General features: G+C 58.8%; 1 protein-coding gene across 1 annotated transcript in view; it reads left to right on the forward strand.

Annotated features, from left to right (window-relative positions):
• The first annotated feature begins 11,036 nt into the window (after positions 1-11,036).
• The window catches only part of Capn8 (calpain 8), a 31,604-nt gene continuing 25,479 nt past the window's right edge, over positions 11,037-17,161 (forward strand). The window contains exons 1-2 of the mRNA XM_021246449.2: positions 11,037-11,351; positions 14,999-15,068. Coding sequence (XP_021102108.2) covers positions 11,115-11,351; positions 14,999-15,068 — 307 coding nt within the window. The 5' untranslated portion in view covers positions 11,037-11,114. The remainder of the gene's footprint in view (positions 11,352-14,998; positions 15,069-17,161) is intronic.

The following is a 17,161-nucleotide window of genomic DNA, read 5'->3' on the forward strand; positions in this document are numbered from 1 at the left end:
TGGTCTAGGGTGTATGGTACTGAATCATGGGTGTGTGTGATACATGGAGCAGTTTACTGACTGTTTTAGCATAGTTCTGGGTATGGATAATGGGAAAGGCCACCCTAGGTGTGGGTGGCACCATCCAATAAGCTTGGACCCTAGATGAGATAAAAGGGAAAGGGAGGCTTGCTGCTTGCTGCCTCCTGCCTGCTCTACCATGGACTGTTTCTCCTCGGCGATGCCCCTCTGCCATACTGCTCTGCCTTAGAGCCAGCCAACTATGGACTGAAACTTCTACAAACTGTAGCTAAAATAAAACTCTTGGCTGGGGATTTAGCTCAGTTGTTCCTCCTGCCTCACAAGTGCAAGGACCCGAGTTTGATCCCTGGTACCCCCCCCCCAATAAATCAATAAAACTCTTCTCTCAATTACCCAAAGACCATGTTAGAATGCATTTTTGTTTCAGACCATTTAAAACAAATGATTACAAAACAACTATAATTACAGGTAAATTACTACTGCAATTACTAGCAGTTTAAAAAGTTCTAGTTTTGAGAAAGTAATAAATCTACTTTCAAAGTGTATAATTCTATTAGATAAAGGGCTAGAAAAACTGAGGAAATAGAGACTGAAAGGATATTTGTAGAATGTGTAAATGACCTTATTCTCCCATGTAAATCTGTGAAGTAACATGTTTTATTTAATTACTAAATTTAATTTAAATACATTTCCTTGAAAAAAAAATAAACTTTTCCTCTTACAACTTGAGTGTTGGGTCTTTTGTTCCAGCAACAAGAAAATAACTAAGACACATCTCAACTCTATCTGCCGTAGCATCTGATCATGGCCAGGTCCCTCCATGAGGAATTCTGGAGCAGCCTGAGCTGAGGCTGCAGTCCTGGTGGCAGCGTGAGTCTCACAGACACAGATACACAGACCTGGGTCCCGGGCCTGCCTGACAGCACTGGATGAGCACAAGAGTCGTGCCCTTGTCAGACTGAGTCTCAGGAGGGCTCCTGTGACCAGCTTGGCTCTGCCTGGCCTGTTTTGTCGCTTGCTTCACTGAGCTCTGTCCTTTTTCTCAGTGAATAGACTCGTCACCTGGGCGTGACAGAGCAAATATTTAATCACCAGGGCAAAAGGCTGGGTGCTGGCCTGGGGCAGGACTGCTATTTCAGCCATCGTGGGTGGCGGGGAATGGCGGAGAGGCTGGATGGCCACCGGCCTGTGCCTGGCAGGGACAGCAGCCCACGGCATGGCTGGTGGGTTGGTGCTCCTGCTCCCTCTCACGATTTCCCCAGGCTTCTTCCTTTGAGCAGGGCCATCCTCCACCTGGGGTCAGCCCTGTCACTCCTGAGGTCCAACCTCTCCCAGGCCTGGATCCAGGGAGTCGTCTTCACCTGCCTTTCTGCAAAGTGTCACACTGGCTGTGGCCCAGGGACATCAAGAATTCCTTCCCCAGTCTCAGTCTCCCCACCTGTACCACAGGGGTAGTGACGCGCTTGGTAACTGGCGGGCAGAGGGCTCAGTGGAGGAAGGGGCGGGGCTTCTTCCTGCTATCCAGGCCCTGGGGGGCTGTCACCACCAAGGTGGTTCAGAGGTGGGGACCAGCGGGGTCCCGGCTGTGTAACAAACCTCACAACTTAGGCTGCGTGCGGGGTCTGTGGTGTGCACAGATGGGATGAGTGGCTGGTGGCCTTTGGGAAAGGCCCGCACTGCCTTCCCCTTGAGTTCCGATGTGGTCATTGCACCAAAGGCTCTGACGAGTCCTGCGGCAAGCACTTCTGCCTAACTCAGTCCTCCAGGAGCAAAGGCCAAAAACACAGTTAGAAGCTTGAGACATTGGGGTCCTCTGGGGCTATGAAGGGGACAGGCTGCTGGAGGCAGGGGAGGCCCAGGCCTTGGGCCTTCGGGGAGAGGGAGAAGACTAGGCCAGGAGGACCTGAAGGCACAGGGTGCCTGCAAGAGGCCACAGCAGCCCCAGGACTTGCCCTTGGCTGGCGTAGCCCCAGAGAAGCTGTGCCCTCCAGATCCCAAGATGGACAGGAAGCCCTGCCACGCCACACGGGATGTTCCTGGGGCTCAGAGCCCAGCCCGGTGAGTCACGCCGCGCCCTGCGGCCACAGAGCTGTGACTCAGCATGCCAGTTTGGAGGAGAGAGGCGGGCGGGGCCACCCAGCAGGGCCGAAGGAGATCCCTCCTGTCTGGCCTGGCCCAGCGGTCACTGCCCTGCCCGAGTGTGAGGTGGCCTGACCTCCAGATTGTACTCAGAGGGGCGCCTGCCAGAGGTTTCTCTCCAGACGCGAGCCGTGTCTACATGGCAGGCCCGCCATGTGGCAGAGGACAGGTGGAAAAGCACCACAGCGAGCAATCGGTACCGGTACCTCAGGGCCTTGAGAGGACCCTGCTGGCCAGAGCACTTGTCAGTCTGTGTCCCATCCCCACTGGGGCCAGGGCTGCGGACAGGCTGGCTGGCACTCTGGTCGCACAGCCCTGGCACAGTGCAGGGAGGGTGGGAGGGAGGCTGTGAGGACCTTCTGTCCTCAGCGTTGTCCCAGATGGCTGTGTTCACAGGGTGGGATGCGCCTCCCTCCTCGGAGAACTGGGAGAGCCCGCCTGGCCACACAGTGTCCACAGGAGAGCGGTGACCACATCCCCGAGGCAGGCCCTTCCTCATGCTCTCTGGGGAGGAGCTTGTGCTCAAATGGGGGCCAAGGCAGCGCCGAGGATACTGGGGAGCCTGCTTGGGACCAGACTGCCAGTCTCATAGTCCAGCTGTCCACCCACAGCCCCCCTGGGGTGTTCAGGGCCAACTCTGAAGCCCTGGAAGCCAGGGAAACTCGTGTGTGTGGGGGGGACTGTGTTGTGCTGATGAGGTGGGGCAGCAAGACTTCTCTGGACCATTGTGACAGGTGTGGGACACAGCCATGGGAGCGTGTGGGGTGGTCAGGCTGGCTCACGGTCAAGGGGGCGTCTGGGGGTCAGTGCATGGAAATCACTAAGAGGAAGCACAGGCACGCAGGGCTCTGGTGAACCCCCAGCTGGTTCTCGCTGAAGATGGGCCAGGTGGTCCAAAGGTGCCTGGGGGTGATGGGGTCATGGGCTCCGTTAGAAATTAAGGCTGATCTGACCAGGGCGGCACTCCTGCAGGCCGACCATCCTGGCTCTTCACCAGGACCTGCACCGGGGACTGGAAGACTTGGGAGCCTGAGTAGGGTCCCAGAAGGGCCAGAAGAAGGCCGGGGTGGCGGGACGCGAGCCGCAGGCCCTGTGATGCTGGTGGCAAGGGGCACACAGCAGGGCGGAGAAAGCCTGGCGGTCAGATTGGGTAGGAGGCAGGGACTGGTGGGTGACATGGAGAGGGCCACATGGCAGTGGGCCAGGCCTGGTCGGGGCCGACCCCAGCCACTCCGCTCTCTACGGCGGCCCTGAAGAAAGACTGGGCTGTTTTAGCAAACGCTTGCACTTGGTTTCCCAAAGACGCACAGCCAGAGACAGCCTTGTCCACCATCAGGCTGACAGCTCTACGGGTCGGGAAACAGCCCCTCTCCACCCTTCTCGGGGGTGGGATGATCTCTCCCGGTGTGGGGAGTTGTAACGACCACCGGGATTTCCTGAACAGGCACGGGCTGCAGGAAAATCTGCACCGCAGCGCTGCTTCCGGTCGTCAAACCAGGCGGTCCTGTAGTTCCCGAGCACGGCGGCAAGATGGCGGCTCCCGGGCCTCCCTGGTGTCGCATTGGCGCCCCCAAGTGGTAATGTGCAGCATTGTTATTAAAGGTGGGAAAACCCCCTACCTTCGCGCATAAGCGGCTAAAACGTTTCAGGAGTCCTCGCTCCGGATCCCAAAGCCCTCTGGATTCTGGTACTGAGTCCTCCATCTGTCTGTCCATCTATCTAATTATCACCATTTATTTATCTTCTATCTGTCCCCTATTATCTATCATCTGTGTTTTATCTCTCTATTATCTATGGCCTACTTTTATTCTTCTATTTCCTATCATCTTTTATCTATTACCTGTCAACTGTCTATTATCTACTTTTATGCATCTGTGTGTCTATCATCTACTTATCCCCCAGGTATGAGGCAGGTAAAATGTGCTGGGGACGATGTGGCAACCACAAAAACTGAAATATAAAGCTGTTCCTTGATTTTTTAGTTTATAACATGAAATAGGGCTGATAGCAATAAAAATAACAATGTAAACTTACAAATTGCAAAAAATACTGGTGTTGGTGTCAGACGTTTGTATAATCTGACGACTAATAATGCTGCTTTAGTGTGGTGTCTTGTCAATGGTGAGGCTTCCCTGGCTCACTTTCCTGCACATTCACAGGGCCCTAGGCCTGCTGCCCGCCAGCCCGGCTGACCCTGCTGGCCCCAAGGACAGTGCGGAGCCGGGGGCAAGTGCAGAGTGTCCGTCAGGGACAGTGCTTTAGGAGTCAACTGTGCGGAAGCCCAGTGCCTGTCCTGGGAGGCTCAGGTCTGTGCTCGGCCCTCAGAGGTGGGATCTCCAGAGCTGCTTCCCCAGCCATGGCCAGGCAGCCATGTTGCGTCCTGGGACCACCCTTTGAGTGCCTTCAGCCTGCAGAGGAGTCCTGTCGGCGGGCTTGGCCTTCCCAGGGGCTGACACCTGCTTTCCCTTCTGACGTGAGCCCAGCCCTGCGTATGGGACAGTGCACACCAGCCAGCAGCCCGGTCTGCCCAGGGAGGCTGGGTTGGTGTGACATTCAGGAGCCAAGGACCACATGGCCTATAATCCCTGCACTTGGGGCAGGAGGATTGCTGCAAGTTCAAGGCCAGCCTGAACTGCATAATGAGGCCCTGTCTCCAAAAAAAAAAATAAATAAATAAAAAGAAAAAGAAAGAAAAAAGATCCATCATGTGAATAGTAAGGAGGAGGCGTAACACCTCCAGTGCCCCGCAGGACAGCAGGAGCATCCGAGAGAGGACAGAGGGTGGTTTGGAAGGACAGAGGCTCAGCTCATGGGGAACTCTGGGAAGACAGGAGGAAGACAAGGGCCGGGGTCAGGGGAGCTTGGCAGGGCTCCAGCGGCTCCAGGGGGCCCCAGCTCCTTGCACTTCTCCCCCAGCCAGTGGAGAGTTCGGAGTTCCGTTTCTGAAGCTTAGAGCTTTGTAAGGGTAAGAAAAACAGAAAGGGAGAGAAGGACGGGAGAGAAGGGAGGGAGGAGGGAAGAGAAGACGCGAGGGAAACTCGAGCTTGTTTCAGGAGCTGACAACTGGTTCGCAAAGGCCACGGCACAGGACTGCCGGATGCCTTCCAGGAAAGGCCAGGCCGGAGACAGCGGGGACGAGAGCCTGGCGTGGGGCGGAGGGTGGGGAGGACGCGCTGGCCAGGGACGCTGAGCTTTGTGACATGACTCTGCTCCCGTCATGCTGGATGCACACGAGCCACCACAGGCCTGTCCACACCGGCAGGATGCACCGCAGCGGGCTGCACCGCTATTGGAAGAGAAGCTGGGTGCACATGGGCCAGGGAGCAGGCAAGGACTCCATTTTAAGGTTTCCTGTAGACCTAAAACTATTCTAAAAAGCAAAGTCCACAGGCTAGAAACAATTGTCAGCAGGCTGCACAGAGCAGACGCCAACTCAGACCAAACTCACAGGAAGCAGTGCCAGCGAGGCCAGGTCCTGCAGGGCGGCGTGGGTCCAAGGGCTCTGCAAACTTTGGAGCTCCCTGCCAGGCCTGGGCGCTGGCCCGCGCTCAGGGGATGGTTCCTGAGGGCCCCGAGGGGACTGCGGGCGGCACCTTCCTGGGGGTCTGTACGGGACAGGAGAGGACAGGGCGCTGGGCTGCCCCAGCCGTGTCAGGACCTCTGCCACCGCTCTCTGGTTGGCAGCCGCGTTTTCTCTGCGCCAAGCCCAATCCCACACGTGCAAAGAGGCAACTCCAAGAGTCAGCAGAGAAACTGGGTCGAAGGCAGCCTCGGAGTAGAATGGGGGGTAACTGGGCCGGGATCGAGGAGGACCGCAGCGCCTAGGGGACAGGGGTTCCACCTGGGGCGCTGAAGTGGCCCCTGTGGGGGGCGGAGACGGTGCCCTGGACTGAGCCTTGCGTGGTTAAGGAGGAAGGTTCACGGTCATAGGATTCAAAGCAAGCAAATGCAAGGTAAGCATTCGGAACAGGCACAGGAAGCCCAGGGGAGACGCGGGGGTGGCGCCTGCGCTGGGCGCCGCCCTGGACACCAGCTCCTCCTGCCGGGGGCCTGCCTGGGTCCTGCCGTCCTCTCCAGGGAGGAGAAGACACACGCGGGAGACAGATGCTCAGCTCAGGCAGCTGCGAGCAGAGGGAGAGAGCGGGGGGAGGGGGTGGGGCAAAATGCGCCTTCCAGGCCACACCCACTTTGTCCAACCCCAGCCCGAAAGCAGCGAGCTCATTGGGTCCGCCGAGTGGTGACGTCAGCCTCCTCGTGAGTGGGCCGCTGCTTCGAAGTCCCCGCCGCTGAACACATGAGACTTCCCGGGGCACGTTTTATAGGAACCCTTAACAATAATTACTCTGTTGTGGTTTGTAATTGATCTGAGAATTTTACACTTATCTATTATTGGTTTATTGGTTTATCTGTGATGCAGGGGACGCCCCCGGGGCCTTGAGTATGCTCAGCTCAAGCTCTACCCTGAGCAGCAGCCCCGGGATTTCTGTTTTCAGACTTAGATGTCACAGAACCCTTGCTGGATCAGCTGTGAACCGCTGTCGTCTTCTGGAGTCTTGCTTGTCTCATCTGCTCTGCGTTCTCCGCTCTCCCTGTCTCCGCCGAAACTATTAGTCTTTATTGCTGCTGCGGAGCCCCGTGCTGTCATGGGCCGGCGCCGACCTCCGCGTGCAGGTGTGCAGCGGACCGCATGTGGCTCTGGCCCTCCAGCCTGTCCCTCGCCTGCCTCTCCCTGACCCATGCTCGTGTCTCTGGGTGAGCATGGCCCGGATCCAGGTTTCAAGGGGGCTGCAGAGTTGGCTCCTTCGTTGGTGTCCCCTTGAAACCAGAGCAGGGTACGGCAACACTGCTGGAGAAGGGCAGTGGGACCCGTCAGTGACACGTGGGAGGGACTCAGGTGCTCATGAGCACCGCACGCCCGCCGGCTGCCACGGCTCCGTGTGGCCGCTCGAGCTCCCTTGTGCCCCTGAGAGCTCCTGGCCTTCTTTCCTTGCCTCCCTTTGTGCTCTTGTTCTCCCTGTGGTGGGGGAGCTGAGGAGGGACCAGGGTCATTTCCAAGGGCCCACTGCAGGAGGACGGGCTGCAGGCCGGGGACCCCTTGCTCCTTTGAGGTCAGTGGGTTCCAGCCTTGTGGGGTTCCTCCTCCCTAGGCAGATTCTCAACCTGCAAATCGCCCCACCAGCATGACATTGCTCTCTGTGCCACCCCTGGAAACCACGAATCTACTTCCCATCTCCACGAGTGAAAATTCTGGGCATTTCACATGACAGGAGCCATGCAACGTGTGGCCTTTTGTCATTAGCTTTGTTTACTTTACATAGAGTTCATCTGTTTTGTAGCACATGGCGGCATTCCACTCCTTTTATGGCTGAGTAATATTCCACTGTGTGTACAGACCACAATTTGTTTATCCACTCATCCGTTGTTTCCAGTTTTGACTGCTTCGAATGATAACTGCTGTGGGCGTCTGTGTAAGGGCTTTTGTGTGGACAGATGTCTTCACTTCTCTTTCAATTCCTTGTGGCCCGGAATGTTGCTGGGATGCCAGGCAACTCTGTGTGTGACATTCTGAGGAGCTGCCAGACTGTTTTCCGAGACAGCTGCCACAGTTTGCATTCACACTGGCGCCGAGTGCGAGCTCCAGGCCCCTGTTGGCCTGGGCTCAGCCCTGCACGCCTTAGCATTCTGAACTTGGCAGGCCCAGGAGACAGAAGCCCGCTGCCGAACTTCAACCCTGGATTCCCCGAAGCAGCTGTGCAGACCACCTTGCAGACTCAGCTCCATGATGGGCACCCTCGGGCCCTGGGCTGCGAGGGGCGGGGGGCACTGCTCTGCCCACATCCTTCTGGCCAACCACGTGAAGCTTAGAGCCCTAGCCTGGCTGACGAGCTCGGAGCAGGGCTCGCGTGTACCCAGGCCGCCTGCCAGGAGGCGCTGACAGGCCTGTGTCTTCTGGCGCATCCCTCTGCAGGGCCCGAGGCTGCCTGGCAGGCCCTGGTGCTGGCTCCTGCAGCTGTCTGGGCGGCGAGGCTGCTGATGACAGGTAGATGATGGCCCAGTGCCCACGGGGCCTGGCACAGAGCCCTCTGATAGCACCTGCTGTTCTTCAGAGACTAGGCAGGCAGACAAGGGCTGTCTGAGGAGGGAGGGCTTGGGGCAAGTGTCTGGCAGTGGGAGAGAGGGGCTGAGGCAGGGGTAGGAGGAGGCTGCTCACCAGGGAGTGTTCTTGTGGGGAGGAAGAGAACCAGCTGTTGCTTGTAAGAAGGGGAGGGCTGGCTCTGCACTGGTGCACAGGGAGTGGCAGGGAAAAGGCCCTGGGAAGTCCCTAGGAAGCCCCGGGCCAGCTCCATGCACTTGGCTCAGCTGTCTCCCGGCTCTGCATTGCTTTGATGCAGTGAATAGTTTCTGCATCCAGGCTGGGTGCTGCTTTCCAGGACCCAGGTGTGCAGCGCCGAGCAAAGCCAGCAGTGCCTTCTGCTCTGTGTGGATGGGAGCTGAGCCCATGGCCAGGGCCAGGCTCCACAGATCACCACGAGGCACCCAGAGGGGGCAGCTGGGGATGAGCTGGTGGGCAGGGAGCTCCTGGGGCCCAGGGGCTTCTGGGGAGCCTGGCACCAGGCAAGAGGAGGGCATTTCGGGGACAGCTCCGGAGCCACAGGGCCCGAGGCCGGCAGAATGGCGTTGTTCCAGGAGGAAGCTGGGAGGGTGCAGGGGTGGGGGACAGAGGGGAGGCCTCGCCAGTGCCCTGGTTGCCAGGGAGGAGGGATTTTGTGTGGGTTGAGTGGCCGTGTGGCTCTGGTTTCAGGGGCACAGGAGGCTACCCCAGGGCCAGGCTCAGCTTGTGGGTTGGTGAAGAAGTTATGGTCAACCCTTGAGCTTAATAGTGGGCAGAGGTCAAATCCAGGGAAAGGTGTATTAGTCACTTTCCCATCACTGGGACACACACCCAAACACACAGCTCAAAGGAACTGACGTTTAATTTGGCTCATGGTTCAGGGGACTCAGTCCATGGTCAGCTGGCTCCAAGGCAGGAGCATCATGGCGGAAGGGCCTGGGGGAGCAAAGCTGCTCAGTTCATGGTGGCCCAGGAAGCACAGGAGGGGAGCAGCGCTAGAGAGGAAGGGGCTGGAGACCAGATATATTCCCCAAGGTCACCCCTCCATGACCACCCCGACACCCAGTGTACTCCAACAGTCCCCAAGGCAGCTCCCAAGCCAATCAAGTTGACTCTGTAACTTGCCTATCCCAAGGGTGTTGGGGGCAGGAAGGAGGACCACCAGGAGGGGAGCAGGGCACATGTACATCCTTCAGGAGCTGGCTTGGGCCTCTGAAGGGCATTGAAACCTTGGGTTGTGACAGAACCACCTGCGGCCCCGTGTTTACTTCTGCATACCATGGGAAGGACTCTGCTTTCTGCTGGCTCAGCTCCACCGCCTCTCCAAGTGATGGACGCATGGATGTCACTGGCCTGGAGGCTGGAGCCCAGCTGGTCCAAAGCTCAGGCATGGGTCCTGGGAGCCCTGTGCTGGAATATCTGGGGCAGAGGGTTGTATGGCAGGTTCCTGGGTCTGATCTCAGACCTCCTGAATCAGAGCTCATTACTTTCGGGGTGGAGCAGAGCAGGGCTGGGTAGGTAAGCAGCATTTTCAGCAAGAGCTCCTGGGTGCATTAAGAACTGCCCTGGCTTCCTGTGGCTTTGTAACAAACAAGCACGCCACTGGGTGCTGTGCTTAAAACAGAACACATTCTCTAGCCTTGGCCGGAGCCCCAGGTCAAGTCCTTGGGTTGAAACCAGGGGCCTGCAGGCCCTGGTCCTGCCCCTCGTCCAGCTGCTGCTTCCTCTGCTGCTCCACACCCTGCCCTGCCCCCGGGTCTCACCCCTTGTCCTCAGTCTATGCTGCCTCCTCCCAGGAGGACCCCTGCATTTAGGGCCTGGATAATCTCTGCACCTCAAGATCCTTAACTCAGTTCAGTTGGCAGAGCCCTCTTCCCTAAGAGGCAACACTCACAGGTTCCAGGGCTCACGTCCCACCCTGCCAAACACCCACGCTCAGAAGCCATGGATTCGGTCCACATCCCCGGTGGGCATGACTCCCCTGAGTGGAAGGTGGCCCCTGGCTTGCCGCTCTGGCTGGCTCCACACAGTAATGACAGCTGACCTCACTGAAGGCTGCCCGTGTCCGCCCTGTGTACGACCTCATTGCTGCCCAGACCCCACCAGCCAGGCCCTCTCATTATCTGCACTTTACAGAGGAGGGAAGGGGTTAAATCACTTGCCTGAGGGGACAGTTAATTACTGGTGGCCCAACCTCCATCCCAGCAGGGCAGCTCCGCCCAATGATGCTGGAGTCACCCACATATTCCTGCCCTCCTAGGAAATGTGGAGCCAGACTTTCCTGAAAGGAGAGGAGACCTCTGGAGCCACGGCCGTCCTGCTTGGGACCAGTCCTCAAAGCCATTCCTTGGAGAATTTTTTTTTTCCCTTGGTGAATTTTTGCCTCAACAATAGCCTTCTCTCAAGGTGTGTTGGGGCCCCACCTACAATCCCAGCACTCTGGGAGTCTGAAGCAAGAGGACCCCAAATTCCAGCCCAGTGACTTAGCATGATCCTACCTTGAAATACAAATTGTGGGGAAAAAGGCAGGCAGGGATGTAGCTCAGTTTGAAGGCTTTGGGTTCAATCTCCAGCACCAAAAAGAAGAGCAAAGGCTTCTCATCTCAGCTACAGGCCAGTGCCGGGGTGCTGGCCTTCAGAGCTGGGGACCCTGGAGGCCCCGGGGTTTCCGAGGCTGGCAGCTGGGATGGCCCCGCAGGTGTCCAGCCTCCAGTCTGCAGGGCGAGGGCAGGTGGGGCACCCTGGGCGTGTGTGTGACCCGGGGCTGCTCCGCCTCCCGCCGCCGCCTTATAGCTCCTTCCCAGGGGTGCGGATCCCAGACCCACTTCCTCCCTCAGCTGGCATGGCGGCCCAGGCAGCGGGCGTGCGCAGGCAGCGGGCAGCTGCTGAGGGGCTCGGCTCCCACCAGAACGTGGTGAAGTACATGGGCCAGGACTTTGAGGCTCTGAGGCGGCAGTGCTTGGACTCCGGGGTGCTGTTTAAGGATCCGGAGTTCCCAGCATGTCCATCGGCGCTGGGCTACAAGGATCTGGGCCCTGGCTCCCCCCAGACTCAAGGCGTCGTGTGGAGGCGGCCCACGGTGAGGAGAAGGGGCCCGAGGGAGGGCCATGCCGGGGGGCTTTCGACACTGGCAGCCCTGGTGACTCAGAAGGGCACCATAGCCACAGGCGCGCTGCTGGGCTGCGTTCTCAAGGGCAGAGGCGAGGGTGCTCCCCACAAGGCTGGGCCCGCGGTGGCCTGGGTCAGGTGGCTGCGCCCTGGGGGCCGAGCCCGTCCACGCGGTGGCTCGGAGTCAAGACCTCTTGCAGGCCTCTGCCGTGTCTGGCACTCCGTGGCTCCAGAGCCCTGGTCTCCCAGCCCCGTGGCCCGGCCTTTTCAGCGCCAGGGACCAGTTTCACAGGAGATAATCTTTCCTCGGATGAGGGCGGGAGGGGCTCTTTCTGTAGTTTCTTTTCTGGGAGAAGCTGCTTGTGATGCAGAGATTCCAGCCCGGCGCCAGCTCCTCTTCAGATGGCAGGCACGCACGGGAGCCTCCTGGGGAGCGGGGTGGAGACCCATGCAGCTCACGCAGAGGCCGAGCCCCTGTGAGAACCCCTAGTGAGGCCTCAGATCTGCCGGGGGCCGAGCTCAGGCGGTGCCCTTTGTGGCCCGGGGTTTGGGAACCCCCTGCTGTACATCGCAAGAGGAGAATCAGGCGAGACCCCAGGCTTAGCAGTGCTTGGAGAGGGACCATGAGGCGAGAATGGTTCCATGGCCATGGCCCAAGTCACCTTCTGCCTCCAGCTGCCCCTTCGGTCTTCGTCCGGGGGTTTGCACCCTTGCTCACCTCTGAGCAACTCCAGCGGCTCCCTCCCTCCACCCCCGCCTGCTGGGCCCCTTGGGGTCACCCTGCAGTGCTGGCCCCACCAGGGCCGGGAACTGCAGCCTCCCATTGTGGCTCTGCCCCGTGGATGTCTGTCGTGGCTCTGCTCTGTGCCAGGCAAGGTGGCTGGGGGAAACTGAGGACAGCTGTGGCCTTGGTGCTGACGGAGGTCACGGAGACAGAGTGTGGATGGAGGCCTGACGGCCAGGGAAGGAGGAGGAGGACTCAGCGGGGGGCAGGGGCCACGGGCCAGGGGACAGGCAGGGAGGGACGGGTGCCAGCGGGCCTGGGAGCCAGGCGGGGCAGACCAGGCCAGTGCCCACCCTTGTCCTTCGCAGCCACTCGTGACGCCCAAAGCCCCCACAGCCACCCTTCCCTGTCTTGCCCTCCTTGTGGGCTCCGTGGCTCCAGAGTGGATGAGCTGACCTTGCATCCACAGCGGCGCTGCACCAGGCAGACAGGAACCCAGGGGCGGCCTGAGACTAGCGAAGCGAGTCCGACTCAGCCTCTCCCTGGCAGGCGCCAGTGCCCCAGCTCCCACTGCCTGTGCACCATGCGTTCCATAAGACTGAAGCAGGGCCAGTTGCTGACTGTTTTGACCCAGGGGCCTCGGGCCCTGAGGGGGTCACCCTGACCCTAAAGGCTTCCTTTGTCTCCTCCGGAAAGGCTTCTCAGGGCCTGCAAGCAGACCGGTTGTCCTGCAGTGTACCAGGAGTCACAGCCGTGAGTGTGCATGTGTGTGTGTGTGTGTGTGTGAGTGCGGGTCCAGGACAACACAACCTTTACCATCGTGGCTGTGTTCGGGGTACCGCTCAGTGGCATTGAGCGTATGTGCCCACATTGCGGTGTGGCCCTCGCTCCTCCATCTCTGGCTCTTCCTCCGACAGGGCTGAAACCCTTCCCCATTAAATGCTGACCTCCCTCCACCCCTCCTCTGGCCCTGTTCTGGCCACAGCTTTCCCTCTCCTTTGTGTCTATGAATCTGAGCCCCAGGGGTAAAATGTCACTGCTTGTGCCAGTGGAATCATGCAGTGTGTCCTTCTTGTGCCCAGGTTAATTCACTGAGCACAGTGTCCCCCAGGTTCGCCAGCTGCACCAAGTGCTGTAGGAAGGGCTACCTTTGTTTTAGGGTGGAGAGTGCACTGGGATGTGCTGGTCAGCTTTCGTTGCTCTGGCAAAAACCTGACATACGCAGCTTAGGAGGGCATATCCATCTTGCTCACGTGTCAGAGGTTTCAGTCCCTGGTCTGCTGGCTCCAAGACAGAACATCATGGCGGAAAGGCCTGGTGGAGGAAGGGTGCTCACCTCATGGCAGCCAGGAAGCCGGGAGGAAAAGGGCCGGAAAGAGATGGAGGAAGGGGCCAGAGACAGGATGCAGGCTCCAAAGGCACCTGCATCCCCCACAGACCCCCTCCTCCTACCAGACACTCAGCTATGGAGGAGGTTAGGGCCTCACAGTGCAGTCAACCCCAGCCCCACCTGTGCACACTGCTGGGCCCAGGATCCAGCCCTCGATGCCGGAGTCTCCGGGCCTCCTCCTGTCTGTACCATAGTGCACGGTACGATGCACCACACTTGTGGATAGAGGCTCTTCACCGTGTTATGTTCAGGCCCCAGGTATTTGATTATAGTAGTGGAAAGCTCACATACACACACGCACACGCACTCAATGCGCTTTGATGTCAGAAGACAGAAGAAATGTTGCCATCTTTTATTTATTTATTTTTTGGTAGCAGGGATCGAACCCCAGACCTTGGGCTTGCCAGGCCTGCGGCGGCACCACTGAGCTAAATCCACACAGAAGAAAAGTTAGCAATGAAGAATTTGAAGTAGAGGGAATTTTAGTTTCCTGCCATTCTTTGCTGTTGGATTTTTTTCTATGTGCATGTGCTACTTTCTCAACAAAATACGAGCTAATGATTATTGTTAATACTTGCAAAGGAAGCGAGGGGGGTGGGGGGTTTCCAGCTCCACTCCAGATGCTGGTACCCGAGCCCCAGGTCAGGCTTCAGCCCCAGCCTGTGCCCTTGTCCTCGTCTGTCATCTCACGTCTGCGGGCCAGATGGAAGCAATTCTCACTCCTGCAGCTGCCTGTGGCCTGGCCCAGCAGCCCTGGCCCCCATTGATGTGTTCTGAGCCCCTCTGTCCCTGTGTCTCTCCTGCTCCCCAGGTCTTTGATGGAGGAGCCATCCTCCTCCCAGCAGACAGGTCTCGTCTCCCATGCAGCAGCCTTAGCCGTGACCTCTCTCACTGTGCCTCAGTTTCCCCTGTGCACTGGCCTTTTCTTCCCTGATGTCTTCATAATGCCTATCTGGATTTCCCATCGGCCTGAAAGCATTGGAGACCAAGCGTTTTATTTTTTTCTTGATTCCGCCATGGCCTTTCCCTGCACGCAGCAGACAGAATGAGGACTCAGTGGCTCCTTGCTGGGAAAAGGGAAGGAGAAAGAAAGTCCCTGGGTGCCCCGCTGTGCCTGGCAGAGCCACAGGGTGTGGGCTGCTTGGGTGATTCAGGAAGTGCAGTGATGGTATCGGCCACCCGCTGGGACTTCCCGCCTCAGGGCATGACACTGCCCCTCCCCGGCCCTCCCCTGTGCACACAGAGGTGTTGTGTGGACGGACAGGTGGTCACATTTTCTCACCTTGTTATCAAAGCCTTCCTTTCTCCTACTTCCCCACCCCACTCCGCACCCACACAGTACACAGGGTGACAGAGCAGGGCCTCGGCAGGGCCGCTCCAGGTGGGTGCCCTTCTCCTCGGGGCACAGTCTGCACAGGACATGGCCCCCTCGGCCTCTTCCGGACCTCTCTCCTCTCTGGCCACCCCATCCCAGTGCCTCGTGACTCTGCTTGTCCCATTCCAGGAGCTGTGTCCCAGTCCGCAGTTCATTGTTGGTGGAGCCACACGCACAGATGTCTGCCAGGGCGACCTTGGTGAGTCACAGGGGTCCTGTTTGCCATGGGCGCGGGCGCGGGTGTGGTGAGCAGTGGCCTAGGAAGAGGCTGGACCTGGCCGCTCATCTGTGAGACTGAAGGCCGGGATGGAGGGGACACCTGCCCCTTCACCCCTTCTGCCGGGGGCAGCCAGGGTTCCGCTCAGTGACAACGCACCATGCCGGCCACACAGCAGATGTGGCTCCCGGCATGGCCGCGTCTGTATGTCTTGGATGGCCAGGCAGACCCTTCACAGTTAGCAGTGGCAAAGTCTCCTCTCTTTGGCCCCTCCTCTTCTGGCTGGGAGTGGGGACTCAGCCTCCAGTTAGGTCTGGGGCTGCTCTGTGGTGGAGTTCGTGGCCCTGCGCCAGGCTCTGGTCGCTGTCTCCAGCACCGGAGCAATGCTCAGGCAAACCCTCCCCGGCCTCTCAGACCCCTGTGGGGCACAGCGAGGAGCACCTGCATCTCTGTTCTGTGGGTTCCAGCCTCAGTGGTCGGAGAGCCAGGCTTTCGTTGACGGCAGATTCACTCCTGCTCCTGAAGCTCCTGACCCCAGGCTCAGGGCTGGGACAGCCCTTGTATTTATGGACAGCCCAGCCCTGAAGTGAAACTGCTGTCCCGTGCCAGCTACCAGAGACAGAGCTGGAGATGAGGCAAAGCAGAAACACCCTGCTTGGTGAAAATGAGCAAAACAGACCCTAGCACCCACATCAGCCGTAACCTTTTGTTCTCTAGAAGGCTTCCCCCTCCTCCTTCCTTCTTGTTCCAGCCGGGAAATCCTTTCCCCTCAGCCACTGGAAATCATTATGATTTTGAAAATTGCAGGGCATCTTCTTCTGAATGCTTCCAATACCTTCTCCTTTAATGAGCACACAAATCCACCTCCGCCAGAGCTCAAGCGTGGCCCTTAAGCCCCGTGAGTGATTCGGGTGCTGCACCCTCGGCCACAGGCTGCGCGCGGACTCGTGGGAGGGCCTGGCTGCTCTCTGGGCTGAGCATGTGCAGGGCCCGTCTGGTGCAGCCAGGTGTTGCCCTGGCTTAGCCCGGCCCGGACGCTGGTCACGGCTCCTGCAAGGCTGCTGTGACTTGGGACAGGTGTTGTCTTGCACCTTCCTGATGGACTGGCAGGAGATTTGCAGGTTCCCAAGGAGGGCTGGTTTGTTGTCATGGAGCCCGAAAGGAGGCAGGAGGTGGGCCTGTGCGGGCGGAGGTCTGAGCAGGTGGCCCAGCAGGTGTGTGAGGCTCCCAGGGTGGAGTCCGGGCTGAGGCAGTCTGAGGAGCGGGCTGCGGGGTGGCGTCTGTGGACTGCTGCTGGCTTTCAGAGCCCAGCACGGGGCAGGCGGCCACTCTAAGATTGGCTTTTAAAACACTTGTGTGATTTTTAACAGTTGATCTGAGTAATGAAGAAGATGCCTATGTCATAGGGTTCTATTTTATCATTTCGAATATGCATGGCTCAGATGTGAAAAGAACAGACAGTGTGCAGTGAAACAGTACTGCCCCTCTGCCCGCCCCACCACGCCGGCCGGCGAGCCCTCCGGAGCCTTCCCTGCTTCTCTGCCAACCCCAGCCAAGTGCGGCGCACATTCTAACTGCCCGCTTCGCTGAGGGCAGCACACTGTGCACATGCCTGGCTCTCTGCTGCCGTGTGCTCTTGTTCATCCCAGAAAGCCCTGGAGACCTTTCGGTCTGGGTCTGCAGAGGCCTTGGTTCTTTGGCACCGCTCGGGTCCCTCGCATTGTGTGACAGACACAGGGCCAGGGCTGTCTCGGCAGAGCATCCCTGACCCCTGGGAGGCTGCTGGCATGTGGAACACTCCCTGTGCTGTCCCTGCTGAGCCAGCCTGTGTCCCACACCGGGCCTCTGGGCCCATCGGCTCTGTGTTCGCGTGGAGACAGAAAAGAAAGCTGGGGAGGCCAAGTGCAATGTCCCGCTCCTCCAGGTACTTCTGCCACAGCACAGGGCTTTGCTGGGGAGCTCAGGCCCTGTGCGGTTTGCCTCCACACCAGCCATGAAACCAGTGTCCTCTGATGAAACGGCCCAACTAGGGCCTGCCTGGCTCAGCCCCCGGCCCACCGAGGAGAGTTCTTCCC

Source organism: Heterocephalus glaber, unplaced genomic scaffold (assembly GCF_053883595.1).
Source record: "Heterocephalus glaber isolate CG9 unplaced genomic scaffold, H.glaber_assembly_v1.0 deba00001067, whole genome shotgun sequence".
NCBI classification, from domain to species: Eukaryota; Metazoa; Chordata; class Mammalia; order Rodentia; family Bathyergidae; genus Heterocephalus; species Heterocephalus glaber.